Consider the following 27,117-nt stretch of genomic DNA (forward strand, 5'->3'; position numbering starts at 1 on the left):
GTAGATATTCCGTTAAAAAAATCTGCCGTTTCCAGCCACAATAGTCATTTACAACATTAACAATGTCCACACTGTATTTCTGATTAATTTTATGTTATTTCAATGGACAAAAAATTTGCTTTTCTTTCAAAAACAAGGACATTTCTTAGTGACCCCAAACTTTTGAACGGTAGTGTACATTACAGCACAAAACAATTTCATATTTGACATCCCCATTACCTTCTCTCATGAATTCCCTATTACACTCCCATCAACCCTGCTGCATCACTGTCCTTGAAGATCTGAAATCAATACATGAACAAAAGATGATACGTGTTTAATGCGTTCTATAGACAGACAGTTATGGATAACTGCTCATTGTCCAAATCCATACTCTATTTATTATCTCCTTTTATCTTAAAAGACACACAATGACATTCCAATATAATGGAAATCTAACCTTTTATGTTTTTCCTGAAATGAGTAGTAATGATGATACTCAGCAGTCGATAGATGTTTCTTGGCAGCACTGGCTGGCAGACCTGACTCCATTTTTAAACTGAGCCACTCTCTCGCCATCGCTACATTGAGCACTGAGGATGTGATACTGTCTGTGAAAGTTGATCGATGTGTATTAAAGTGCTGGGCTCTTTTCTTGTGGTCGTCAGTTTGGCATGAGAAGTGCTAATGGATTTTGGGAGACATGATTCACTTTTCATTAGCCAGACCTGTCAATCAAGAGCCATCAGGGGTCTTTTTTAATATATAAAAGCCCCATACCCCCTCTCCTCTATCAGTCCTTCCTCCATCACTCCCTGGCTGAGTTGACAGACTCAATCTCAATAGTGATTTATATTCCTACTTGGGCTATTCAGGGTACAATTGGAGATAAGGCAGATGGTGAAGCTCCTACATTACACTGTTGACCGTATCTGTGGGCTATCTTTGCGCTGTCAACTCATAATGCAGAACCTCTAGTTCCACCAAGTGGCCAGGAGTCAGCATTACCAGGATGTTCCAGGAACACTTCCCAATCTCAAAGTAATGAGCCAGGATGGACACTTTTACAGCTGGATTTAGTTCAGTTGGAGAAAGAGGGACATTAGAAATGTTTTTTGGAAGCTGAACAAGAAGGGATGTTCAGTGCTCTCTCAAGATATACTCAACAATGAAATCCATGACCAAACACAACACTATGACATGTCTTACATATTTGAGTGTATCCCTGGTTGTAACCAACGCCTCTTTCATCTATCCTTTCTCTTCCAGTGTTCATCATGGGGTCTGGGCTGCTGGTCTATCCCTTTGGGCTGAACTCCACCCTGGTGAGGTCCTTTTGCGGGGACTCAGACATCTACTATGCCGGGGACTGCCAGATCGGCTGGGGATACATGCTGGCCATCGTCGCCGTCATGCTCACACTCTTCCTACCCTTTTTCGCCAAATACGCACCAAAGGAGCATCTGTCCCCAACCCCACTGCCCACTCTCTTATAGGACAACAACTGACCCCACCTTCCCCAACCTCATCCAGTCAGTTTGCTACAGTACTTCCTACTTCCCTGTATGATGGAGATGGGAGAAACCCCTGCATCCACTTCTTCAGTAGGATGCCATTTTAAAAAGCCCTGCCTCTGACATACAACTAGGCTATACCCAACTGTGAACAACATTTATGTACTGTCTTCCTTCATACAAAAGCTATTTCTTTGATCTAATAATTGACCTAATTGAATGGAACTATGTTCTGTTAAAAAAAAATCTCCCAATAATGTCAAACGTTAACTCATATTGTTATGACTATTAATTCACATTTACTGTCAATTTGTGACTGCATTTCTGGTTAGACTTATTTCATATTCAGTATCTTTTCTGGAAAAAAAATACATTTGAAAGAAACACAAGGATTGACAACAACTCCCTCTGTTCAGATGGACAGAAGTATACAGCGCATAAACATTCCTATCATGTTATACATACAACATTGGTTTAATATTACTGTAACCAGACAGAGGGTGATGGTCAGGACTAGAACCATAATATGAATCCATGGTGACATTAAGTGGGCAATAAGAGTGGTCATTAAATATATCATTCCAGAATAATCAGGGAGTTGTTTGCAAAAGAGAAGGTGTGAAAATAAGGAGAATCTTAATGAGAAGGTAAAGTATGGCCTGAGATTAACAGACAATATGAGACATTTCTACAGTTATCAAAAAACATGGACATGCTTCTATCTCCAATGGATCAATGCGGATTTGGCGAACAGTAAAGACAATGAGAGACCCGTTTGACATCAAGACAAAGCGAGGATTAGAAAGGATATGAACACGGACTCAGGTCTCAACAGTGAGCGCATCAAGGATTCTGTCCAGTGGAGTTTGAGGAGAGTGGATTGTATAAAGGTTTAGATCCAGATGACGTTTTTATCCAGCATTGAACACTGACTGAATGGATGTCATTAGATGGACATGTAGCACAGTGAAAAATGACCCTTGGGGACTCACCATCTGACTTAGCCTACATCTTCAACATGGTTTTAAATGGACTATTGGACAGTAAAAATTCTAAAGAAAGAGTTGAATAAATATGTTTCAGTGAAGGAGCTGTACCAAACAATATAGAAGTGTCTGACCTGCCTTTAAGACAAATTAATATAGATAGGTGTGCATAGTAATAATATAATACTTATACTTACATCTGATAGTTAACTTTTGAAGACATATGAAAAGCATTTGTTATACATTTTATGTTGGGATGACATGACATCCTTCTACCAACCTTTTCCCAGAGTTCCTAGTGTTAATATGGTTGTCTTGTTAACCCAAGTCATTATTGTTTCAGTTTTTACACCAGACAATACCAGGGTTGGGGTTAATTCAACAAATTCTAATTAAATTCCCTTTCCCTGTAAATTATATTTGATTACATTTAAAGTCCAGGTCGTTGATTCCAGTCCTTGAATTTAGAGAATTCAATTCCTTTCAATTCCAATGTTAATGATTAAATTCCCTATCCAATAGGATCCTCAACAATTCCACAAATTCTAATTCAATTCCCTCAGGCTGATCATGTCACAGTTCAGACCGCCCAGCTAAACTGGAAATATAGAAATACAAGTTGAAATGATTTAAAACAAATAATGCAGTCAATGTTTGATACTATGTGCATTCATTCCATTAACTGGGAAATGTACAAATATTGAATTCCAATTTATTTCAATTCCAAAGATTAAATGTTTTTACAATTTGAATTCAATTCCAATTCAAGCAGTCCAACAGTCTAATTACAATTCCATAACTTGAAGATAGTTGAAATTCAAATTAAATTAAATGTAAATTCTCCACTTCATGAGTGAATTCAAGAACTGAATTCGAATTTCACATTAAATAGGAATTAACCCCAACACTACGCAATATTAGCTATACACTATAATTCAGGACTACATTAAATCAGGCTAAAGGCAATTAGATAAGACAGCATTGTCTAGAAATGATTGACTAGAGTGCAGATGAAGTTGTGGTTAGTTAATAGTAAAACAGTTTATCTAGATTAGATGATCTGCTCTGACCATACCAACGTGTGCCTTTATAACAGAACCAAGACAAGTTACTTCAATACTATTAATATCAGGTTACCATCTACATCTGCTTAAACTGTGGATATTGTAGTGTAAAACAGTTGTAATTTTGTTATTTTCTCTATGTGTGCTGTACTTGTCTTGTATGTGTTTCAAGATGTGCTTCTGAACATTAAAATATTCTCTAGAAGAAAAAAAACATATGTCTTCTAAAAGCTTGAAGGTAATGACAGATAGAACAAACTGTACTTGTGTTGAATTATGCTGCTGACACTTTGCCAGTTTATTCATAAGAGGTAAATAACTGTAATCACTAAAAGGTTGCGACATATACAGTGGGGCAAAAAGTATTTAGTCAGCCACCAATTGTGCAAGTTCTCCCACTTAAAAAGATGAGAGGCCTGTAATTTCCATCATAGGTACACTTCAACTATGACAGACAAAATGAGAAGAAAAGAAATCCAGAAAATCACATTGTAGGATTTTTAATGAATTTATTTGCAAATTATGATGGAAAATAAGTATTTGGTCACCTACAAACAAGCAAGATTTCTGGCTCTCACAAACCTGTAACTTCTTTAAGAGGCTCCTCTGTCCTCCACTCGTTACCTGTATTAATGGCACCTGTTTGAACTTGTTATCAGTATAAAAGACACCTGTCCACAACCTCCAACAGTCACACTCCAAACTCCACTATGGCCAAGACCAAAGAGCTGTCAAAGGACACCAGAAACAAAACTTAGACCTGCACCAGGCTGGGAAGTCTGAATCTGCAATAGGTAAGCAGCTTGGTTTGAAGAAATAAACTGTGGGAGCAATTATTAGGAAATGGAAGACATACAAGACCACTGATAATCTCCCTCGATCTAGGGCTCCACGCAAGATCTCACCCCGTGGGGTCAAAATGATCACAAGAACGGTGAGCAAAAATCCCAGAACCACACGGGGGGACCTAGTGAATGACCCGCAGAGAGCTGGGACCAAAGTAACAAAGCCTACCATCAGTAACACACTACGCCGCCAGGGACTCAAATCCTGCAGTGCCAGACGTGTTCCCCTGCTTAAGCCAGTACATGTCCAGGCCCGTCTGAAGTTTGCTAGAGAGCATTTGGATGATCAAGAAGATTGGGAGAATGTCATATGAAACCAAAATATAACTTTTTGGTAAAAACTCAACTCGTCGTGTTAGGAGGACAAAGAATGCTGAGTTGCATCCAAAGAACACCATACCTACTGTGAAGCATGGGGTGGAAACATCATGCTTTGGGGCTGTTTTTCTGCAAAGGGACCAGGACGACTGATCCGTGTAAAGGAAAGAATGAATGGGGCCATGAATCGTGAGATTTTGAGTGAAAACCTCCTTCCATCAGCAAGGGCATTGAAGATGAAACGTGGCTGGGTCTTTCAGCATGACAATGATCCCAAACACACCGCCCGGGCAACGAAGGAGTGGCTTCGTAAGAAGCATTTTAAGATCCTGGAGTGGCCTAGCCAGTCTCCAGATCTCAACCCATAGAAAATCTTTGGAGGGAGTTGAAAGTCCGTGTTGCCCAGCAACAGCCCCAAAACATCACTGCTCTAGAGGAGATCTGCATGGAGGAATGGGCCAAAATACCAGCAACAGTGTGTGAAAACCTTGTGAAGACTTACAGAAAACATTTGATCTCTGTCATTGCCAACAAAGGGCATATAACAAAGTATTGAGATAAACTTTTGTTTTTGACCAAATACTTATTTTCCACCATAATTTGCAAATCAATTCATTAAAAAAATCCTACAATGTGATTTTCTGGATTTTTTTCTCATTTTGTCTGTCATAGTTGAAGTGTACCTATGATGAAAATTACAGACCTCTCTCATCTTTTTAAGTGGGAGAACTTGCACAATTGGTGGCTGACTAAATACTTTTTTGCCCCACTGTACCATGTTATTTAGAATTAGAGTGGTAGAGCTTGAGAGCTATACAAATTTAACTTAGCTCAACGTTATCAGTGTTCAATTGACACATTAACCACGTAATGTGTGAAGCACGACTTAAAATAATGACATTCTGAGATAAGGTAATGGACTAGTGTTTTTGCCATCCCATTCCTCCTAATATAATGATTTTATTCTAGTCATGTTTCAAGGACAAATTGTATAATTTCCTCCACTACACAGCCAATGTAACAAATATTTTACATACATACTGTATTCCAAAGTGTGTGTGTGTGTGCATAATGCTGGTGTGAACTTTGGAAATTGCCAAATTACTTACAAAGAGGGAAAAGTCTTGATAAAAAAAAATTGTAATTGTGTTGCCATGTTTTGAAAAGAAGACCAGGAAAGAAATGTTGGTATTTGTATAGGACCTCGTACTGTGCTTGATATTGGGAAAGACTGGGATTCACTTGCTGCACAGGATTTGTTACCCGATATGTTGAAACTTGTGTGTCAAGTCTCAGCACTGGTGAAAGTGTTTTTTTTTGTAGAGAGTAGTATTGGGTTTTCCATTGTGATATTGTATGTTGATTGTAAATAAACTAATAACTGTATGTGGGTTCACTTTTCATCCAAAATGGCCCCCCATTTTTGAAATACATATTTTGAGATATTACCTCATGTGTTTGTTTAACCTGAAACTAGTCTCTTGACAAAGTTTGCTGTTCTGTGAATATTCTTTATAATAAAATGTTTCTATAAATGAGGAAGAGAAAGGGGTTTTATTTGTGTCCCAAAACTGAATGATACATATGAAACACTGGAAATATGTGTATAATACTATATAAAAATGGGAAGAAAAATAATTTAATATATAATCTGCTAATATATAGATGCAATTATATAATTTAACATTATGAAATTAATAAACACAATCTTCATTTGTTGCTGGTCATAAACAGATAACATGCAGATTAAATTGTACACTTGAACAACACAGTTCTGACTATTTTTCAAAAATAATGGGGAATCATGTGCTACTCATCCCTGGAAGAATCTTCCAACATGTCAAGTATCAACAGTGCCTTCGGATAGTATTCAGACCTCTTGACTTTTTCCACATTTTGTTCCGTTACAGCCTTATTCTAAAATGGAATAAATTCTTTCTTGTTTTTATAAATCACATAATACCCTATAATGACGAAGCGAAAACATGTTTTTAGAAATGTTTGCAAATTAAAAACAGAAATACCTTATTTACACAAGTAGTCAGACCCTTTGCTGTGAGATTCAAAATTGAGCTCCAGATGCATCCTGTCTCCATTGATCATCCTTGAGATGTTTCTACAACTTCATTGGAGTCCACCTGTGGTAAATTCAATTGATGGTACATGATTTGGAAACGCACACACCTGTCTATATAAGGTCCCACAGTTGACAGTGCATGTCAGAGCAAAAACCAAGCCATGAGGTCGAAGGAACTGTCCATAGAGCTAAGAGACAGGATTGGGTCAAGGCACAAAAAAAATATTCAGCATTGAAGGTCCCCAAGAACACAGTGGCCTCCATCATTCTTACAATGGAAGAAATTTGGAATCACCAAGACTCTTCCTAGAGCTGGCCGCCTGGCCAAACTGAGCAATTGGGGGAGAAGGGTCTTGGTCAGGGAGGTGACCAAGAACCCAATGGAGCTCTAGAGTTCCTCTGTGGCGATGGGAGAACCTTCCAGAAGGACAACCATCTCTGCAGCACTCCACCAATCAGGCCTTTATGGTAGAGTGGCCTCAGTAAAAGGCACATGACAGCCCACTTGGAGTTTGCCAAAAGGCACCTAAAGACTCTCAGACCATGAGAAACAAGATTCTTTGGTCTGAAGAAACCAAGATTGAACTCTTTGGCCTGAATGCCAAGCGTCACATCTGGAGGAAACCAGGCACCATCCCTGCATGGTGGTGGCAGCATCATGCTGTGGGGATGTTTTTCAGCGGCAAGGACTGGGAGACTAGTCAGGATCTAAGCAAAAATGAACAGAGCAAAGTACAGACAGATCCTTGATGAAAACCTTCTCCAGAGCGCTCAGGTCCTAGGACTGAGTGACGCCCCCCCCCCCCCCCCCCCCCCCCCCCCTCATCCAACCTGACAGAGCTTGAGGTTCTGCAGAGAAGAATGGGAGAAACTCTCCAAATACAGGTGTGCCAAGCTTTTAGTGTCAAACCCAAGAAGACTTGATGCTGTAATCGCTGCCAAAGGTGCTTCAACAAATACTGAGTAAAAGGTCTGAATAATATTTCAGTTTTTTATAAATTAGCAAACATTTCTAAAAACCTGTTTTTGCTTAGTCATTATGGGGTATTGTGTGTGTAGATTGACGAGGGGGGAAACTATTTCATCAATTTTAGAATAAGGCGAACGTAACAAAATTTAGAAAAGGTCAAGGGGTCGGAGTACTTTTCGAAGGCACTGTATATACACAGCAGGACATTATATAGGATCCTTCAGTTTCTAATAAAGATGACAACGCTTGAAATATAGGATCCCGCAGTTTCTAATGAAAAGGAGAACACTTGCCATATAGTGATACTCCCAAGGAACCATGGACAAAAACAATTGTATTGCCCTTTACGTGTTTCTGTGCCTCTGATCAGACTTCACTGAGTGATTTCACCAGGCCCCTCATCTCAGCATCCGATGCTTTGACAGACTCCTGTGCATTCCTCTGCTCGGATTGCAGGGCAGCCCTGACAGACATGCAGGTGAGTGTGTTCCTGGTGCGGTCGTAGTTTCCCACACAGCGGTGCACCTGTCCTCGGATCAGCCTGGGAAGGTCCAGCTCCTGGTGGGGATGGAGCAGAGATGGGTCAGACACAAAGGGTATACATCCTCCACAACACTGTAAACGTAACATAATGGGTATCCACCCTGGAGCTACAGTATGATTTGAGAATCCATATCCTCCAGCCATATCAAAACAAACTACTGCTTTATAATGCTGATGATCAGTAGCAGCTGGTAAGAATCCTGTGGAAAGAAAATTCTAATCTACAAAGTTCTTTATGTTTAAAATAACTGCCTTTTTAGGATTACATTTTTTATTGCCTTAAACACTCCAATTCATTTGGTGAACATGAAGTAATATAATGTTGTCCTCTGACTAACTCGACAGCCCTTGGCCTGCTATTGTATGTCTCCCTTTCCTATTAAAGAGGAAGTGTTTTTCTTACTCACATTTTCATAGAAGACACACTGCACCACCTCTTTCCCATCTCTCATGAGGAAGTTCTTAGCTCCATGAGACCCGGCGGTGACTGCAGAGTCAAGAGTAGCTGTGGGACGAACATAGAATAGAATAAAATACAAACATTTTGTAAATACAGTACAGGTAATGGTAAATACAATGTTAGTGAAGAGACAAAACTGAAAACTAACCGAAAATCTCAAATAGGTACGGAGCACTGTCCTTGAACTGGCTCCAGTGTCTCATGCCATCAATGACAGCAGTCAGGATCCTCAAAGAGTTCTCAGTTGCTGGTTTGATCTGGAACACAGGTGGTGTCTTCCCAACATAGGAAACATGAATGCTTTAATACCTGCTCTAGCATTGAACAACAACATTTACAAGGCTCGCATAATAAAATATATTAAGGATGCAACGTTACTGTATGAGCTGTCATTTTTAACTAGATTAAAGATTTACAATTGGGTTAAATATGAAAGCTATATCAAAGTTATTTTATGGTAAGTAATCAATGAAAACCTGAGTTTTCCTGCAGTATGTTACACTATAAGTTACAATTAGCACAGATTACTTACATGTTGTACCTGAGACTGAGAGGTATTTTGAGTTTGATATATGTCTCTACTGTCCATCAGCTGTTTCTGTAGCCCAGTGTTGGTGGTCATTTTAAACTTCCAGGATGTGTTCTGCTTCTGCTGCTGTGGTCCAGGACTAGGAGTTTGTCTGTTTGGAGGGCCAGGAGTTTGTCTGCTTGTTGTGGTAATGGGTGTAGACTGCTGGGAGCAGAGAGGAGGCTCTGGTGGGTTGGCCTGTCCCTGTCTGTAGCCAGACTGCTGCTGCTGACCCATATGAGAGTAGCTACCTGGGGGTACTGGCTTGCTCTGTGTGTTCCCACTGCTGCAAGGGCCGTTGTAGTTGCTCTGTCTGGGGTTTATAGGGGCTCTGGAGTCCTGCCTCACTGGTGGCTGTTGCTGTCCCATCTGCGGACTAAACATATGCAATATAAGTGATACGACTGGTTTATGTGTTGCATAACCACCAGACAACCCAAAAAAAACATCTCTCTAAAACTGTACTTACTATACAATATATGGACCCTGTTTATCTGCAGGTTAACTTTTAAATGTGCACTGCAAACATTTTTGAATTATGCATCTATAATAACTGCCTCTACAGAGAGCTCCAGAGACCTATCAACTGACCATACCCTGTATTCACAGCTTTATATGGGTGTGGTAGAGGTGCAAAGTTTCTTCTCACGGGTTCAGGTGCAAGTCGACTGTTTGGATACTGAAACTGTGGTTGAGACTGATGCTGGTTGCCTTGTCTGTTCCACTGACTGTTCTGAGCAGCAGGTGCAGGACAGCCTGGGTCTTGACCTTGGAAATATTCTGTGTTACCTGAGCAGAGGTAGAAAGTATTATAAAAAAATGTTCTGTTAAAGCATTGATATGGGCAGCAAAATTGCATTTTTCCTCGTGTAGTGCCATCTAGTGACTTGGATATCTCTCTCGCTTTGAAAATCCAGAATAAATTGATAACAGCCACATTTATGAATCGCACATGATTATAGCTACTACTGAAAAACACGAAGTAGCCTATTTATCTTACCAGATATGTTGTTGGATGAAACAGCACTGTGTGTGGACATGTATTCATTGTTGGAGCAGAATTCATTCTCAGAGGGATTGGATGTCAAAGGCAGCCTGCTCCTTTTCTTCTGGGTAAACAGAGGCACAGAGAGGCAGCCTGGAAAGGAAACAACCTATACCTGACAATCAGTTTATTTCATGAATGCAGCCATCAGCCCAACTCACATTTGAATTTCACAAACCTGCAGTAGGTCTGGCCTGCTGCATTTCATATCTTCTCATCTTATTGCAGTGTCCACTCAAAGAATCTAATGAATTCATAAAATGTAAAATAGTTAGAACTAGCTTGCCAGCCACCTGTAGCCACAAAACATCAGACCACTTCTTGCTAATGTTAGCTAAGGTTAACAGGGCCTAACTTAGCTAGCTAACGTCACTGACCTTAGCTAAAACAATTGTTATCAATAGCTATTTCAGTTTTAGTAGCTAACTTAGCTAGCTAGATAAGCAACAACTAAAGCGTCCTCAAACAATTATTAGTTTTAATGAAGTTACATTTAATGAAAGTATGTATTTTCAGTGTACACCTGTGGTTGCTATTCCAATGTAACTAAATACCTGACTAGCTGGTGAGCCAGGTCTCCTCCTAGCCAGTCAGATGGTCACGCGCTAATGCCCGCGATTTCTCTGGTAATGACGTCTTGGCTAGATAGCACACCTACCTAGCTACTTGTGCAGTGCACCAGGACAGGGAGGCTGCACATTAGCTATATAAATATGGTAGAAAGAGAATGTGGCATTTTCTGTAGCTTACAGGCTGGAGATAAAATGTAATGAGAGGGACACTTTTTACATGGCGGATTCTCCAATCAAATAGCCTAACCTAAATGACGCTCAATCAAATAAAAAAAATACCCTGTTATGTTAACAAACAACATATCCTAAAAACAGGACATGTCAAATTAAAATGGACAATATGGAATGGACGATAACGACTGTTGTCCAGGAATTTCACCCCATTGTAATGATCAGTGGTTTGTATCCTTCAATTTTTTGACAAGCCGATTAATTGGGGCGGCAGGTAGCCTAGTGGTTAGAGCGTTGGACTCGAATCCCCGAGCTGACAAGGTAAAAATATGTCGTTCTACCCCTGAACAAGGCAGTTGATCCGCTGTCATTGAAAATAAGGATCTCTTCTTAAATGACTTGCCTAGTTAAAATTCGGAATTTCCCGCTGTGTAAACACATTGCAAATAGGCTCGCGAATACTCCTGATAAAGTTGGGTAGCCTAATTGATTAGTCACAGGAATCAGGACTGATAATGCCATGCCCTGTTTTACAGACGATGGGCATTCATTCATTCCATTGTGGTCTACACACCAGTAAGCACAAGCACGTCTTTTTTTGGTCCTTTCCGGGTGTCGTTTTTTGGTGGTAATGTAGGCTTACCACATATAATTCAATTTCAGCCAATACTGTTAGGATACACCTCAATAAGCATGGATCGATGCCTACGCCTTTTGGATGTTTTTTTTTTGTTGTGTGTGAAGTTCCGGACCGGCCTTGATTTCCACGTCCATGGACATTGGTTTTTGGTCCGGACCAAATCTGAACGAATCATAGACGTCTATGTTTGGTTCAGATTTAGTGCAGTCCAGACCGGCCTCTTGCTTCCATTCAGCCACAAGAGCATTATTAGTGAGGTCGGGCATTTATGCCTGGCTCGCAGTCGGCGTTTCAATTATTCTCAAAGGCGTTTGATGGGGTTGAGGTCCGGCTCAATGCGATACGCAACATCCAGGACTATCATTAGCCTGGTAGTGGGAAATGGTGTTTCATAATGAACATATGGATATTTCCCCGTGTTTTTCACCTTCTCTTCATTAAATCGAGTTAAGGGGGACATCAACGCCTTTGCTGCCTGAATTGAGAATGTTTTATGTACGAACCTGCATAAACAATTCATGTTACTCCTCTTGTGTGTATGTGCAGGTAATATGAAACACTTTGATTCATTTGCCCTCCTATGTCAAACAGGGCTTGCCACAGATCTACTAGCTGAGAACTGGCTCATCTCACATTTCATCAGGACCTTTCTGTTAAATTATATTTTATTTTATTAGTCAACACAGCTCCATCCTGTCCATTTCCCAAGCACTGTAGTAGTACCTCTTCTGACACAATGACAAACCAGCTGCTTACTCAGCTAAATCTTGAGATGAGAATGTATTGTTCATTGTAAATAAGTAGGGGGGAAATGACCCGTTTTTAAGTGGTTGAACGGTTTCTACCAAGAGTATTTGCACAATTGATCATCCAACTCAATAACAATCCAAATCCTGGATCAATATGTCTGTCTACTGATGTCCTTATCATACCATACTGCTTTGTAAATGGTGGACTAAACATCCAAGTGACCATTTCCTCTTTTACGTGGCCACAATCTGCATAGTAACTGGGTGTAGTAGACTATAATTGCACAATAAAATAACTAGGGTTAGGAAAGATTTCCTTGGAACTTGAGTGTGAAGCGAGTGCTGCAATTTCATCAGGAAGATGCTGCAGGCCAGGCAGCTGAGCCTGCAGGAATTGATCAGTCTGCAGTATAAATTGAGGCAGATGCTGGCTAACTAATTAGTGCTCAGGAATAAGATAATTAAAAAATATATAGAAGTTTATTAAAGAAGTTGAATCGGTTATAATTAATTTCACAATATATCCTACCGATCCCTGACTTTGGCGATGTCATTTACAAATTAGCCTCCAACACTCTACTCAGCAAATTGGATGCAGTCTATCACAGTGCCATCTCTTTTGTCACCAAAGCCCCATATACTACCCATCACTGCGACCTGTATGCTCTCGTTGGCTGGTCCACGCTACATATTCGTCGCCAAACCCACTGGCTCCAGGTCATCTATAAGTCTTTGCTAGGTATAGCTCCGCCTTATCTCAGCTCACTGGTCGCCATAGCAGCACTCACCTGTAGCACGCTCCAGAAGGTATAGTTCACTGGTCACCTCCGAAGCCAATTCCCCCTTTGGCCGCCTTTCCTTCCAGTTCTCTGCAGCCAATGACTGGAGCGTGACTGGAACGAGTTAGTGAGGGAGACATTTCTCCCTCACTAACTTTAAGGTCAGCTGTCAGAGGAGCTTATAGCTGCTGTATAGCTGATCGCTGCAGCTATACACAGCCCATCTGTAAATAGCCCATCCAACCAACTACCTACCTCATCCCCATATTTGTTTTTGTTTTTCTGCTCTTTTGCACACCAGTATTTCTACTTGCACATCCTCATCTGCACATATCACTCCAGTGTAAATTGCTAAATTGTAACTACTTCGCCACTATTGGCCTATTTATTGCCTTTACCTCCTTACTGCACACACTGTATAGAGATGTTTTCTTTTTTGTTATTGACTGTATGTTTGTTTATCCCATGTGTGCCCCTGTGTTGTTGTTTTTGTCACACTGCTTTGCTTTATCTTGGCCAGGTTGCAGTTGTAAATGAGAACTTGTTCTCAACTGGCCTACCTAGTTAAATAAAGGTGAAATATATATAAATATAAAATAAATCATCAAAAATGGGTATTTCAGAGTATGAGCTTTTGTGAACCTCACTTCCTAAACATATACAGTGGGGCAAAAAAGTATTTAGTCAGCCACATTGTAGGATTTTTTATTAATTAATTTGCAAATTATGGTGGAAAATAAGTATTTGCTCAATAACAAAAGTTTATCTCAATACTTTGTTATAGACCCTTTGTTGGCAATGACAGAGGTCAAACGTTTTCTGTAAGTCTTCACAAGGTTTTCACACTGTTGCTGGTATTTTGTCCCTATGATGAAAATTACAGGCCTCTCTCATCTTTTTAAGTGGGAGAACTTGCACAATTGGTGGCTGACTAAATACTTTTTTGCTCCACTGTATATTGTCTGGATCCACCAGTAGGCAGTTAGAGTTTGTACTTTAGAAGAGTTGTTTACAACTGGCCAGTTAACTGCAGATGTCTGGCAGGAAGTGCCTGGTGTCACCTGCTTTGACTCTAAAGAGCATGAGAGGTGTCTCTGAGGCTTAAAAGTTGTGTTCCAGCAGCACTGAAAATACTGATCTCATCTCAGCAAAGTGTTTGCAGCACAACTGGTCCAACACATCTGGAAAACCACTGCCTGACACAGGCCTCTTTCAGCCGTGTTCTCACAGAACAAGCCTTTATCATTTACAGTTCTTTCCCATAAGGCTTAAACCCAATGCAAACCCATGCATGGGCTGTTTCCTGACTGAAGCTGCAAGCACATGTAACACAAAAGAAACTTATTGCAAATCATGGAATTGAAAACCATGTAAAATGTAAGTGAATGACTCATGCGATAATTTGCCCCCAATGCATAAGCCAGTGTCAGTACAGCAGAAAACTCTCTCTCCCTTCATGAGTTTTATTGACTCTTACGATAATGGACGCCATGGAAATGCAAATGAAACTTCACTTTCAACTTTCTTGGTATGAATACACAATGTGACACTCTTGCTCGGAGCCTGATGTGTTGTGATATAGAATTCATGTACGGTCTCCTTTGCACAAAACATTCTGCTAAACTTTACGGAAGAAAATGATCAAAGTCAAGTTGAGGAAATGACAGGAAGTCATGGGTAATAAATGGACGAGAATTCAGTATGTTAATTACCTTACACTGGTCTTATCTCTAAAGCAGCTTACCCTGCACATGGACATCCTCAATAATAGAGCTGTAAAAAAATAAAAATATGAAATGACATGCAGAATAGCGTGATCAAAATCCTAAAGCTAATTGAAGAAGTGTATTTCTATAACTGTATTTACTTGAAGATGTCTCATTGTAATTCGTATTTACTGCATGTTAGGCAATATGGCCCTCATCATCTTCACATACACATTCACAAGACTTTTATAACTGCTCTCTAACAAGCATCGCTAGAACAATGCAACTATTATGAGTGCAAACAATTAAATGTCCTTCATTGTATAGTGCCGTTGCAATGTTGTTATTATTTCAATAATATCTTTCTGTATTTATAGTACCACAGAAAAATGGTATGATTCATTGGGTTGATGATATTTCTTGTCAGAGATAACAATGGTGGTGCATTTCTCATACCAAGTGGATATGGAGCCAGTCAAGAGGCTCTCGATGGTGCAGCTGTAGAACTTTTCGAGGATCCGAGGGCCCATGTCAAATCTTTTCAGCCTCCTGAGGGGGAAGAGGGGTCCTCTTCACGACTGTGGGGAACATTTTAAGTCCATAGGGATGTGGACGCTAAGACAGTAGAAGCTCTCAACCTGCTCCACTACAGCGCTGTCGATGTGGATGGGGGTGTGCTTTCCCCTCTTTCTCCTGTAGTCCACAAACAGATCCTTGGTCTTATTGACATTGAGGCAGAGGTTGTTGTCATGGCACAACAGGGCCAAGTCTCTGACCTCATCCCTGTAGGCTGTCTCATTGCTGTCGGTGATCAGGCCTACCACTCTAGTGTTGTCAGCAAACTTGATGATGGTGTTGGAGTCGTGTGTGGTCATGCAGTCGTGGGTGAACAGGGAGTACAGGATGGGACTAAAAACACACCCTTTGAGGGGCCCCAGTGTTGAGGGTTGGCGTGGCAGAGGTGATGTTGCCTACCCTCACCAGCTGGGGCTGTTGCGTCAGGAAGTCCAAGATCCAGCTACAGAGGGAGGTGTTCAATCCCGGGGTCTCCAGCTTGGTTATGAGTTTGGAGGGGACTATGGTGTTGAACGCTGAGCTATTGTCTATGAAAAGCATTCTCTCATAGTTATTTCCCCTCTTGTCCAGGTGGGAGAGGGCAGTGTGAAGTGCATTTGAGATTGCGCCATCTGTGGATCTGTTGGGGCGGTATGCAAATTGGAGTTGGTGCAGGGTGTCTGGGATGATGTTGATGTGTGTCAGGATGACCAGCCTTTCAAAGCACTTCATCATTACAGACAGTGGCGACCCGTCATTCAAGGTTTTGACTCCCACCTTTCTAGCTAAAAAAATAAATATATACTTTTTAAAATAATTTTTTTGTTTTTGTTTTGGGATTCCTGTTTTGCATGTTATTTTGGCATTAATACATGTCACATATCAATTTGCAAACAATGTAAAAAAATAAAAAATAATCTGTGAGTTAATAAAGCTGCATGCAAACATGGTCTCTTTTTTTGCTTTCTTGAGGAAGGCAGCTCCAAAATGCAGGTGTTACAGCCTAGCTCAGTGCTTTATGTGGTGATGGGCAAGGAAGCAGAAAATACGGAGCGTAGGGGTTGGTAATGTTTTCTAGTTGCGCTGTGATTAGCTCAGTGTTCTGTCACTCATTGGAACACTACGTCACTGCCAAATCTATGTGGAGAGCTCGAAAATTCAAGCTTTTTTGGTGCTGCCATAGAGTTACATTAGAAGTGCCCTTCCAAGAAGGCTCAAGGTCATTGGCCATAGATAAAATTACGTCAATTCACGTTATATCTACAGCAGCTTTCATTGGACTGATCACGTCAACATCATACTTTCAAAATTTTAGTTAGCAAGCTAGCAGTCATCATCATAATGAATAAAGTCGCCAATTTACTGGAAAATCATTTTAATTTCTTGTCATATAAGGAGAAATAATGAAGAGAAATTATAGATATAATGTATAGGTGCGCATCGGCCATGGACATAAACATTACACAACAAGTTGAAAATCGCAAATTCAACAATGAGTGGTTTGGAAGGAATCAGTGGCTAACTGCAAGCATCGCAAAGCAATCTTTAGCCTGCTATTCAGTGGAGTGGGTATGTGGTCCCAAGTCTGGGTTTAAGGGTCTCTTTTCCAGGCTTAAAATGATAAACATTCAACATTGGCCATGATGTCAATCCAGCATGACTTCTGCTGCGCTCAAAACAACTGGAAACTCAGAACTGGGAAATCTGATTTCAGTGAGTTCAAGACAACTGGGAACTCGTAAAAAAAACGAGATCCAACTGGGAAATACGTTTTGAACGATAATCCAACTCAGAGTTGCAAGTCTGGAACTCGGGCCTCTTTCTAGAGCTCCGACCTGAAGATCACTGACGTCATCATGATTTAACCTTGTTTTTTCCAGTTCCCAGTTGTCTTGAAAACACCATACATCCAGAGAATTCCAGACTTTGATGACAAAGTTTGATGTCAAAATTTGCCCAGCAAAGACCACCGCACCACCTTCCTGTTCAAGTGAGCACAGCACAACAAGGCAAGTCCAAAAATGTCTTGTATGCTGCTGCATCAATGATGTGATATGCCAGGGAGATATGTATACTGTAGTTAAGAAAGTAATACTAAGTGTATGTTGTGTATAGTGTTGCACATTTTGAGGAATATTCAGAGATGGAAAATTTCCGTGGGAGTTAACGGGAATATATGGGAATTAACAGAAATATATGCTAATTAATATTAATATCATTTAAAATGAATGTTTTTTGCATCGGATATATTTACCATATTATATGGAGACAGAAACATAAACCTTTTACCTCAACCTTGTTGAGGATGGCTCGATGTCAGGCTCAAAAAGCCTCAAATTTGCCCGGATGGCCACCAATTATTCAACCCTTGTATTGGTAAGCCTGTTGCGTGCTTTGGTGTGTGTGTTCCCAAACAAGGACCAGTTGTGCTCTGAGGCGGCTGTTGGTGGGATTTGGATTTGAAGGATGATGGAGGCAACAGGGGAAAGAGCCTCAGATCCACAAAGTCCCTTCCACCAGGTGGTTGATGAGATATGTTGGCACGACTGCCATATTGCATCTCCATCCCAAAGCCCTTGCTTGGAAGTGTACTTCGCCAGACTGCCATGAACCTTGCCCTCATCCAGGCCAAAGTGGCAAGACATGGTAGTGATGACACCATAGGTGTTGTTGATCTCTGCACCAGACAGGATGCTCTTGCCAACATACTTGGGGTCCAACATGTACGCTGCGGTGTGTATGGGCTTCAGGCAGAAGTCTTCACACTTTTTAATGTATTTCAGAACTGCAGTTTCCTCAACTTTGAGAAACAGTGAAGTGGGCAGGGCAGTACGGATTTCTTCTCTTACATCTGCTAGCAGAGTCTGAACATCAGACAGGATGGCATCGTCTCCCTCAATCCGTGCAATGGCTACTGCTATAGGTTTCAGGAGTTTCAGGCTGCTTACCACTCTCTCCCAAAATACATCATCCAGGAGGATCCTCTTGATGGGGCTGTCCATATTGGCAGACTGTGATATGGCCATTTCTTGGAGAGACTCCTTCCCCTCCAGGAGATTGTCAAACATGATAACACCACCACCAGGGTGTTGCTGGGCAGCTTCATTGTGGTGCTCTTATTCTTCTTACTTTGCTTGGTGAGGTAGATTGCTGCTATAACTTGATGACTCTTCACATACCTAACCATTTCCTTGGCTCTCTTGTAGAGTGTATCCATTGTTTTCAGTGCCTTGATATCCTTGAGGAGCAGATTCAATGCATGAGCAACACAGCCAATGGGTGTGATGTGAGGGTAGGACTCCTCCACTTTAGTCTAAGCAGCCTTCAAGTTCGCAGCATTGTCTGTCACTAGTGCAAATACCTTCTGTGGTCAAAGGTCATTGACTGCCTTCAGCTCATCTGCAATGTAGAGACCGGTGTGTCTGTTGTCACTTGTGTCTGTGCTCTTGTGGAATACTGGTTGAGGGGTGGAGATAATTTAGTTAATTATTCTTTGCCCACGAACATTCGACCAATCGAGATGATTGCAATACAGTCTGCTTTCTCTATGATTTGCTTGACCTTCACTTGAACTCTGTTGAATTCTGCGTCCAGCAAATGAGTAGATTAAGCATGTCTGGTTGGAGTGGTGTATGCTGGGCGAAGAACATTCAGAAATCTCTTCCAATGCACATTGCCTGTGAGCATCAGAGGTGAACCAGTTGCATACACAGCTTGAGCAAGACATTCATCAGCATTTCTCTTACTACGTTCCTCCACTGAGTCAAACAAATGTCTTATTCCAGGAGGACCATGAGCTGTTGCTGTCGATAAGGTGTCTGATTCATAATTTTCACCTCAAATAGAAGTAGAGGGACTTTTGTCAGAGTTTGCTTGGTGTGAGCGCTGAGAGAACTTTATGCACTCGGCCAGATGATTCTGCGTCTTTGTTGCCTTTTTCACATATGATTTGGCACAGAATTTTCAAATGTGCACAGCTTTCCCTTCTACATTAGCTGCAGTGAAATGTTTCCACACATCAGATACTGCCGGTGGCATTTTTCTGTAAAGATTAGAATTATTTTTTTTTTATAAAAACAAATACAATTCCATGTACAGAAAAATAGTTAATCAGTTAGATTAAACAACTCCTTTGTAAGAATGTTTTAAAATGAAACATGTATGGAAACAGGTGAATTAACGCTCGAGCAACATGACCAAGCCCTGAAAGCCCTTTTGGAGCACATCAAGGAGTTTTCACGAAGCCTGTCTGACCTACAGGGCTGAACCTTCGCCCAGAGCCATTTGTCCTGACTCCCAAGAGCTACGATGGAGAACTCGGAGCTTGCAGAGCCTTGTTAGTACAATGTTCACTAGTATTTGAGCAACAGCCCTACTCTTATGTTAGAGAACTGGCCAAGATTTCCTTCCTGATTGGCTGCCTCCGTGGAGCAGTGCTTACCTGGGCCACGGCAGTATGGGAGAGACAGTCCCCCATCTGCTTCTTCTACTCCCGATTCACGGAGGAGATGAGGAATGTCTTTGACCACCCGGTCTGTGGTAAGGATGCCACTAAACGACTCCTGTCCCTCCACCAAGGCCCCCATAGTGTTGTTGAGGTGGCATGTGAGTTTCGCACCCTCGCCGCTGAGAGCATTCCAGAACGCGCTCACTGAGACTATTAAGGACAAGTTGGTGTCCAGGGATGAGTCTGATGGACTCGCTGAGCACATCTCTCTCGCCATCCACATTGACAACCGTCTCCGTGAACGTCAGAGGGTGAGTAGGTAGGGTTGCATGCGCCATAACATCTGCTTCCGCGCCTTGTCCTCCTCCTGCATCCCTTTCCAAGGCTCTTCCTGATCCTGAACCCATGCAGCTCGGCCGGACCCGTCTCTATACAGAGGCGAGGCAGCGGCGAATTGGCGCTAGGAGCTGCCTATACTGTGGCCAGGTTGGTCACTTTGTCTCCAATTGTTCCCTACGTCCAGCAAAAGAGGAGGCTCGGCAGTAGTGGGGGATATACTGTTGAGCCAAATCGCCTGCCCATCTTCCCCAGACCCCTGCTTGAGGCAACCTTGTGTGGCAGAGCCAGGGTTTTCCTGTCTGCTCTCATCGATTCGGACGCCAATGAGAGCTTCCTGGACGGAGGTGTCGTTACCCGGTTGGGCCTGGACACTGTCCAACTCGATTCACCCCTCGATGCCAACGCTCTCAATGGACAGCTCCCGTGTCTGTGGAAAAAAAAACGTCCCTGTCTCTCTGGAAACCCCCAGGAAAAGATCAGTTTCCACATAATCGTCTGTCCTTACTCCCATCGGTTCTTGGCCATCCATGGTTAAAGCTACACAACCCACAGATTGACTGGACCGCCGGAAAGGTAACCACTTGGAGATAATTTTGTCACTCATTGTCTACATTCTGCCTTTTCCCTGCCTTGTCTGAACCGCCGCACCTGTCATCAGTTCCTCCAGAGTATCACAACCTAGCGCCTGTCTTCAGCAAGCACCTGCCGCCTCTCCCCGAGTACCCCCCCCCCTCTCTCTCTGTGATTGTGTGGGCGGAGACAGGTGTGCTGGAGTCAGAGCAGCTGCAACCTGTTTCTTAATCAAGACCTCTACAAATATTCAGCCCTGCCACTTCCACACTGCCAGATCGTAATCTCTGCTCAGACAGTATGGTTCTAGCTGTTTTTACTATTCAGAGCCTTTGTGCCGGTTTTTCTTGCCTAACGCTGTTTTCCCCTCCGCTACAGTTCTGCCTGCTCTGACTCTGGTCCCTGTCTCCAGTGCCACGTCTCGTCATCCTGCTACTGTCCTGGATTCCACTCTACTACTCCCTTGGATTCCCCTCCAGACCTGCTTACCCTGTTGTCCCAACCCCTCTCGCTCCAGCCTCAGCCTCCTCACATGGTTTCCTGCAACCCACCTGAGCTTCCCCTGACCTGCACTCCATCTCCCCCTGTGCTGCAATAAATACCTTGGTTACTTCATTCCAGTTTCCTCGTCTGAGTCTGCTCTTGAGTTCCACTCCGCGTAACACACATACCACAATTGATGCAGTCTGAATCAGCTATATGAATAGTAGGCTACACATAATGCATTTCCAATGCCATGACTAGAGCATCACTGATTTTCAAGGGTTTTTGTATGTTTTTGCCAGGCTGATGTTTTCAGGTGATGTTATAGACAGCATACTGATATCCACCTACTGCAGCCTCCCTCAGAGTCAGGGTATTTCAACAACTGTGTCCACTGCCCTTTAATTCTTTAATGGGAGGGACAGGGAGCAAAGAACATCTACATTGACATATCCACACAGTCAATTAGTGACTTCCGCTCAGCTCCAGAACATAGGGTGCATGTTACTGCAGAGCAAACAATGGGACACTTAAAATTGGTATAACATTAAGAAACGGAGACTGTGCCGAAGTAGATTAGATTGGTGTGTTCTGTAATGTCATTCAGAGGAGAGAATTTTTGGGGGGCCTGTTTCCAATCACTTAGCTGCCAGTGAAGGGTGCTTGACATGCTGGTAATCAGACAAGGGGAAGGATTGTTATGCCAAATACATTCTTTTTGATGGGGCTGTCACTGCATTCTAATTTTATAAATAAAAGGTGGTGATGCTTTTGGATCACAAATGGTCAAATTGATTAAGGTTAGGGTTAAAGAGGTATATTATTGTCCCTTGTTCATCTGGGATAGAACAGCTGTAGTGGGATCTGCACATAGTGGAGCACATGACTGAAGTGAAGGGACACTGACAGTCTCACATGGTCACAATCAAGCGATCAAGGGTGGAGCTCCAGGAGTATGAGATGACTATATTATATTACAAGCTGGGCTATTATCTTAGGAGGGGGTTATTTATTAATGTTCTATATCAAGGTGGGACAAACAGTGTATGAAGGGTGTAGTGCCAGGTCATGGCCAATAGTAGGCGTACACATTAATTATTCACAGTGGATTAAATGCCAGAGTGAAGGAGAGAGAAAGAGGGGAGGGAGAGAGAGAGAGAGAGAGAATGTCAGTGAATGTGTGTGTGTGCGTGTGTGTGAGCATGCGTGTTCATATTCCTGCATTAATTTGTGTGTGTTTGTGAGAGCATCTGTCCGTACGTGTGTGTGTGTGTGTGCGTGCGAGCGTGTGTGGGCAATCAAATCAAATCAAATGTATTTATATAGCCCTTCGTACATCAGCTGATATCTCAAAGTGCTGTACAGAAACCCAGCCTAAAACCCCAAACAGCAAGCAATGCAGGTGTAGAAGCACGGTGGCTAGGAAAAACTCCCTAGAAAGGAGTAGCAATAAGCCACAGACCCTCTATAGGACTTACTGTGCGAGCTCCAGCTCCCTGCACCGGATCCTAGTGTCAGTCCAGTCCATTCTTTATAACTGGGGGAATCCTTCAGCCCATTAATCTAGCCACAGAAGGACACAGAGCTCACATCTGCTGCTAGAGCCCTGCCAAAGCGCCAACGGTTACTCTTACATAATGTCTGTGTAAGACCAGAGAGACAGCTATTTTTCTGTTTACATCTTTTCTTCAGCACATAGTCCTTACAATTTTAGGAAGGCTTAGATGTTTAGAGAATCAATGGCAAAAATCTAAGCGGTGGATCTGAGCCTCTTTGGATCCCTTACTCTGCACTGGAATAGGAGGCATTGTCATGTGCATGGTAGTGGTGTAGTGAAAATAAGAAATGACCAGGGTCAGGGCTGTGTGCGTGTGTGTGTGTGTGTGTGTGCGTGCGTGCGTGCATGCATGCGTTTGCTCTGCAGTATCATGCACCCAGTGTTTCTCTGGATTAGCTCTGGGCCAGAGGGTATATGCTGACTCCTCAGTGTACCTGGGACATACCCACAGTGAGTCCGAAGGCCATGCTTTTATGACACACATGGCTTCTCTATTTGAGCGTCTGTGTCTCGTGTTTCCAGGGTCCCTGCCTCTATGGCAACAGAGATTTGCATTATTTTTCAGTGGCGACCCGTCATTCAGGGCAGGTGGGGCAGAGCCCCAACTGTTTAGCTAAAAAAATATATGGAGACACTTTTATGTATATGTTGTTTTTTTCCGGTTTTGCAGGTTGTTTTGGATTAATACATGTCACATATCAGTTTGCAACTGCATAAAGCTGCATACAAACATGGTCTCTTTTTGCTTTCTTGAGTAAGGCAGCTCCAAAATGCAGGTGTTTCAGCCTAGCTCAAAGCTTTCTGTGGTGGTGGGGAAGCCAGCGGAAAATAGTAGGGGTTGGTAATACTCTCTTGTTGCTCCGTGATTGGCTCTGCGTTCTGTCACTCATTGGGACACAACTTCACTGCAAAATCTATGGGGAGAGCTCGAAAATTCAAGCCCCTTGGGTGCTACCATAGAGTTACATTAGAAGTGCCCATCCAAGAAAGCTCAAGGTCATTGGCCACAGATCGAATTGCGTCAAATCACCTTATATCTACAGTATCATTGATTGGACTGGTCATGTCAATATCATATTTCCAAAACCTTAGCTAGAAAGCTACATGTAGCAGTCATCATCATGAATCAAGTCGACAATCTACTGGCAAATCCTAGCATCTACAAAACAGAACAGAGAAACAAGCCCGCACAAAAGCAGGTGGGCATAACAGGCTTAAATAGCCCTAAACCAAACCCCAAACGAGAAACAGGTGAAACCAATAAGACATAGCCAACAGAAAAGGAAAAGGGAATCGGTGGCAGCTAGTAGACCGGTGACAATGACCACCGAGCGCCGCCCGAACAGGAAGGGAGCCACCTTCGGTGGAAGTCATGACAAGCTGTTTTTAAACTGGGTGGTTCGAGCACTGAATGCTTATTGGCTGACAGCTGTGGTATATCAGACCATATACCACAGGTATGACAAAACATTTATTTTTACTGCTCTAATTACGTTGGTAACCAGTTTCTAATAGCAATAAGGTACCATGAGGTTTGTGGTAGATCAAATACAATTTGATTAGTCACATGGGCCGAATACAACAGACCTTACAGTGAAATGCTTACTTATGTGCCCCTAACCAACAATGCAGTTAAAAATATATATGAGTAAGAATAAGAAATAAAAGTAACAAGTAATTAAAGAGCTGCAGTAAAATAACAATAGCAAGACTATACACAGGGGGGCACCGTTTAGTTGCGGTAATATATGCATGTAGGCAGAGTTATTAAAGTGACTATGCACGTGCCTAAGAACAGCCCTTAGCTGTGGTATATTGGCCATATGCCACACCTCCTCGTAACTTATTGGTTAAGTATAGCCAGCTGCATAGATTCCCTTTGGACTGTAAGATTAAATAACTCAATATCGCCATCTGCCGACTTTTGGGCTAGCATCAAGTCTAGTTGAGGAATAAAGTCTAGTTATAGAAAGTGAGTGGTTTGAAGATAAAGCAAATACACACAATATCGACCAGATAAACAAGTGAATTCAAGAGGCGTACAAAACTCTAATATCATGCTTTTATTATAAGGGCTACAACCCTTTCAAAGCCTTCAACGGTGGGGAACCGGCAGTGGTGGGAAAAGTACCCAATTGTCATACTTGAGTAAAAGTAAAGATACCTTAATAGAAAATGACATGTAAAAGTGAACGTTATCCAGTAAAACACTACTTGTGTAAAAGTCTAAAAGTATTTGGTTTTAAATATACCTAAGTATCAGAAGTAAATGCAATTGCAAAAGTATAAATCATTTTAAATTCCTAGTATTAAGCAAACCAGACGGCACAATTTTCTAGTTTTTTTCCCCAATTTACGGATAGCCAGGGACACTCTCAAACACTCAGACATAATTTACAAATGAAGCATTTGTGTTTCGTGAATCCTCCAGATCAGAGGCGGGGGATGACCAGGGATGTTCTCTTGATAAGTGCATGAATTGGACCATTTTCCTGTCCTGTTTGAGCATTCAAAATGTAATTAGTTATTTTGGGTGTCAGGAAAAATGTATAGAGTAAAAAGTACATCATTGTGTTTAGGAATGTAGTGAAGTAAAAGTAAAAGAAGTCAATATGAATAGTAAAGTACAGATACCACCCAAAACGATTTAAGTAGAACTTGAAAGTATTTTTACTTAAGTACTTTACGCCACTGGGAACCGTAGCACGCAAGTAGGAACTGACGTTCATTCACGAAGACGAATGATGTGGCAAAAATCAAAGGGCGAATCGCAAAGAAATAGTACCAATGCATCCTTAATCGCCGAAATTGTATGCGCCCTTTGCACTACATTTTAGTAATTTTTCTTGGATTGTATGAAAATGAATAGTTTTCAATTGTGAATATTATACATAAAATGCTAATCGTGATTGGAAATTACACTTTTTGAAACATAAATATGTGTATTCCTCCGCCCCACTGAAGTACACTGCCATTTCCGGATTGTTTCTCTCCCGAGCAGCCTCCACCACCGCCATTGAAGGTCCAGTGTGTTCAGTGCAGCGGTATCAGACCGTCATCACTGGGGAAGCAAGTAAACAGCAAAAGGACAATTACAATCACCAGTATATTGACAACACATTGTCATACAAGTCTAACCAATTGGACTTTAAACTAGCCTTTTCCTGGCTGTCCGGCTAGGATCTGAGAAGAAGCCGTAGTGTGTTAGCATTAGGAGAATCGGGAGGAGAGCAAAGGAACCGCCATGGCTCAGATCCTGCCTATTCGCTTTCAGGAGCACCTGCAGGTAACGTTATGTTGAATGAATGGTGATATTTCTGAAAAATTATAATGTATTACTTTCCTCATTCATTGTTCATTAGGATACTAACATAACCGACGAGTTACAAGCATCGCTTATCTCTGAATGAAAATGACCTCAACATAATGTTGGCTGAGTTAGCTAGTTAGCTAATCATGACATCGTCGCCCAGCTCGGTGGGACGCTGACGATGGATGACATTAGTTAACTAGATACAGTAACTATATAGATATCGTTTCTAACTAGCGAGCAAGTTGTCTTACCCATTGGTATGGACGGCGAAGTCGTTAGTAGGCCAATAACTTATTGTTATAGTTGGCTAACGTTAGCTACAATATAGGTAGTTTGCCAACTAACCAGTATGAGCCCAGCTAACGTTAGCTTAGCCTAAATCTACTAGCCAGCTGCTCACGAATGTGTTCTAGCTCGCTACATGAAGGAAATAAATTAATACCAATTCAGCAATAAACCATCTGTCGTTAATTATGATTCCGGGTGTTTATCCGCACGTTATAGCTATCTAAATGTGATGACCATTCAACCCGGATCAAATATTAGTAAGCTAACATTTCCATTTACACCTGTACTTGCCTTAGTTTTGAATAAGCAGGTCTAGCTCAGCCGGCGGTGTGAGGTCACTAGTTAACACCAAGCCTGATAGTCATTTCCCTCAATGTCAGTACTGAAGAATAGGCAACGTTTCATTCTTTCCTTCCCTAACAGTATCATGAATATCCTTTCATTCATGCAGATTAGGTTTAAGTGGGCTGCCTGCCTCATGATTCTTAATGTACTTTCCTAGTTAAATAAAGCATGTCATCAGCAGGTGTATGACACATCTTCACACATAATTAGATAAGGCTTTTTCATGTACTTTT

At 41.8% G+C, this 27,117-nt stretch overlaps 3 protein-coding genes across 12 annotated transcripts in view; 2 read left to right on the forward strand and 1 right to left on the reverse strand.

Annotated features, from left to right (window-relative positions):
- LOC110533641 (transmembrane protein 211-like) overlaps positions 1-3,979 on the forward strand; it is a 179,306-nt gene extending 175,327 nt beyond the window's left edge. Inside the window, exon 3 of the mRNA XM_021618051.2 lies at positions 1,249-3,979. Coding sequence (XP_021473726.1) covers positions 1,249-1,475 — 227 coding nt within the window. The 3' untranslated portion in view covers positions 1,476-3,979. The remainder of the gene's footprint in view (positions 1-1,248) is intronic.
- Positions 3,980-7,828: 3,849 nt separating this feature from the next.
- On the reverse strand, positions 7,829-11,416 carry LOC110533642 (spermatogenesis-associated protein 22). 4 transcript variants are annotated; one of them, XM_036990058.1, is made up of 8 exons: positions 10,924-11,416; positions 10,548-10,613; positions 10,325-10,478; positions 9,921-10,113; positions 9,298-9,700; positions 8,905-9,031; positions 8,704-8,801; positions 7,829-8,311 (listed from the first exon to the last, which is right to left on the reverse strand). In XM_036990058.1, exons 2-8 carry the CDS (start codon positions 10,575-10,577, stop codon positions 8,120-8,122), a joined length of 1,197 nt encoding a protein of 398 aa, XP_036845953.1. In that variant the 5' UTR covers positions 10,578-10,613; positions 10,924-11,416; the 3' UTR covers positions 7,829-8,119. The 4 variants fall into 4 exon arrangements, with proteins under 4 accessions (XP_036845953.1, XP_021473728.1, XP_021473727.1 ...); XM_021618053.2 differs by having other exon boundaries at positions 9,289-9,700; positions 10,325-10,462; positions 10,924-11,402; XM_021618052.2 differs by having other exon boundaries at positions 9,289-9,700; positions 10,924-11,401.
- Positions 11,417-25,913: 14,497 nt separating this feature from the next.
- The window catches only part of LOC110533644 (clathrin heavy chain 1), a 47,383-nt gene continuing 46,179 nt past the window's right edge, over positions 25,914-27,117 (forward strand). For 4 of the 7 annotated variants that reach the window (XM_036990059.1, XM_036990061.1, XM_036990062.1 and 1 more), the window contains exon 1: positions 25,915-26,224. In XM_036990059.1, coding sequence (XP_036845954.1) covers positions 26,183-26,224 — 42 coding nt within the window. In that variant the 5' untranslated portion in view covers positions 25,915-26,182. Of the gene's footprint in view, positions 26,225-27,117 lie in introns of all 7 variants that reach the window. The other 3 variants (XM_036990064.1, XM_036990065.1, XM_036990060.1) reach the window with 2 other exon arrangements.

Source organism: Oncorhynchus mykiss, chromosome 10 (genome assembly GCF_013265735.2).
Source record: "Oncorhynchus mykiss isolate Arlee chromosome 10, USDA_OmykA_1.1, whole genome shotgun sequence".
NCBI lineage: Eukaryota > Metazoa > Chordata > Actinopteri > Salmoniformes > Salmonidae > Oncorhynchus > Oncorhynchus mykiss.

What these genes read in the sequence shown, in the direction of transcription:
- LOC110533642 (XM_021618052.2), bottom strand. Translation starts at nt 10,577, where the DNA reads ATGAAATGCAGCAGGCCAGACCTACTGCAG. An exon ending in GTACCTATTTGAGATTTTCG is followed by an intron (nt 8,802 to 8,904) that starts GTTAGTTTTCAG and finishes TTCGTCCCACAG; the next exon opens with CTACTCTTGACTCTGCAGTC. An exon ending in AGTGTGTCTTCTATGAAAAT is followed by an intron (nt 8,312 to 8,703) that starts GTGAGTAAGAAA and finishes CATCCCCACCAG; the next exon opens with GAGCTGGACCTTCCCAGGCT.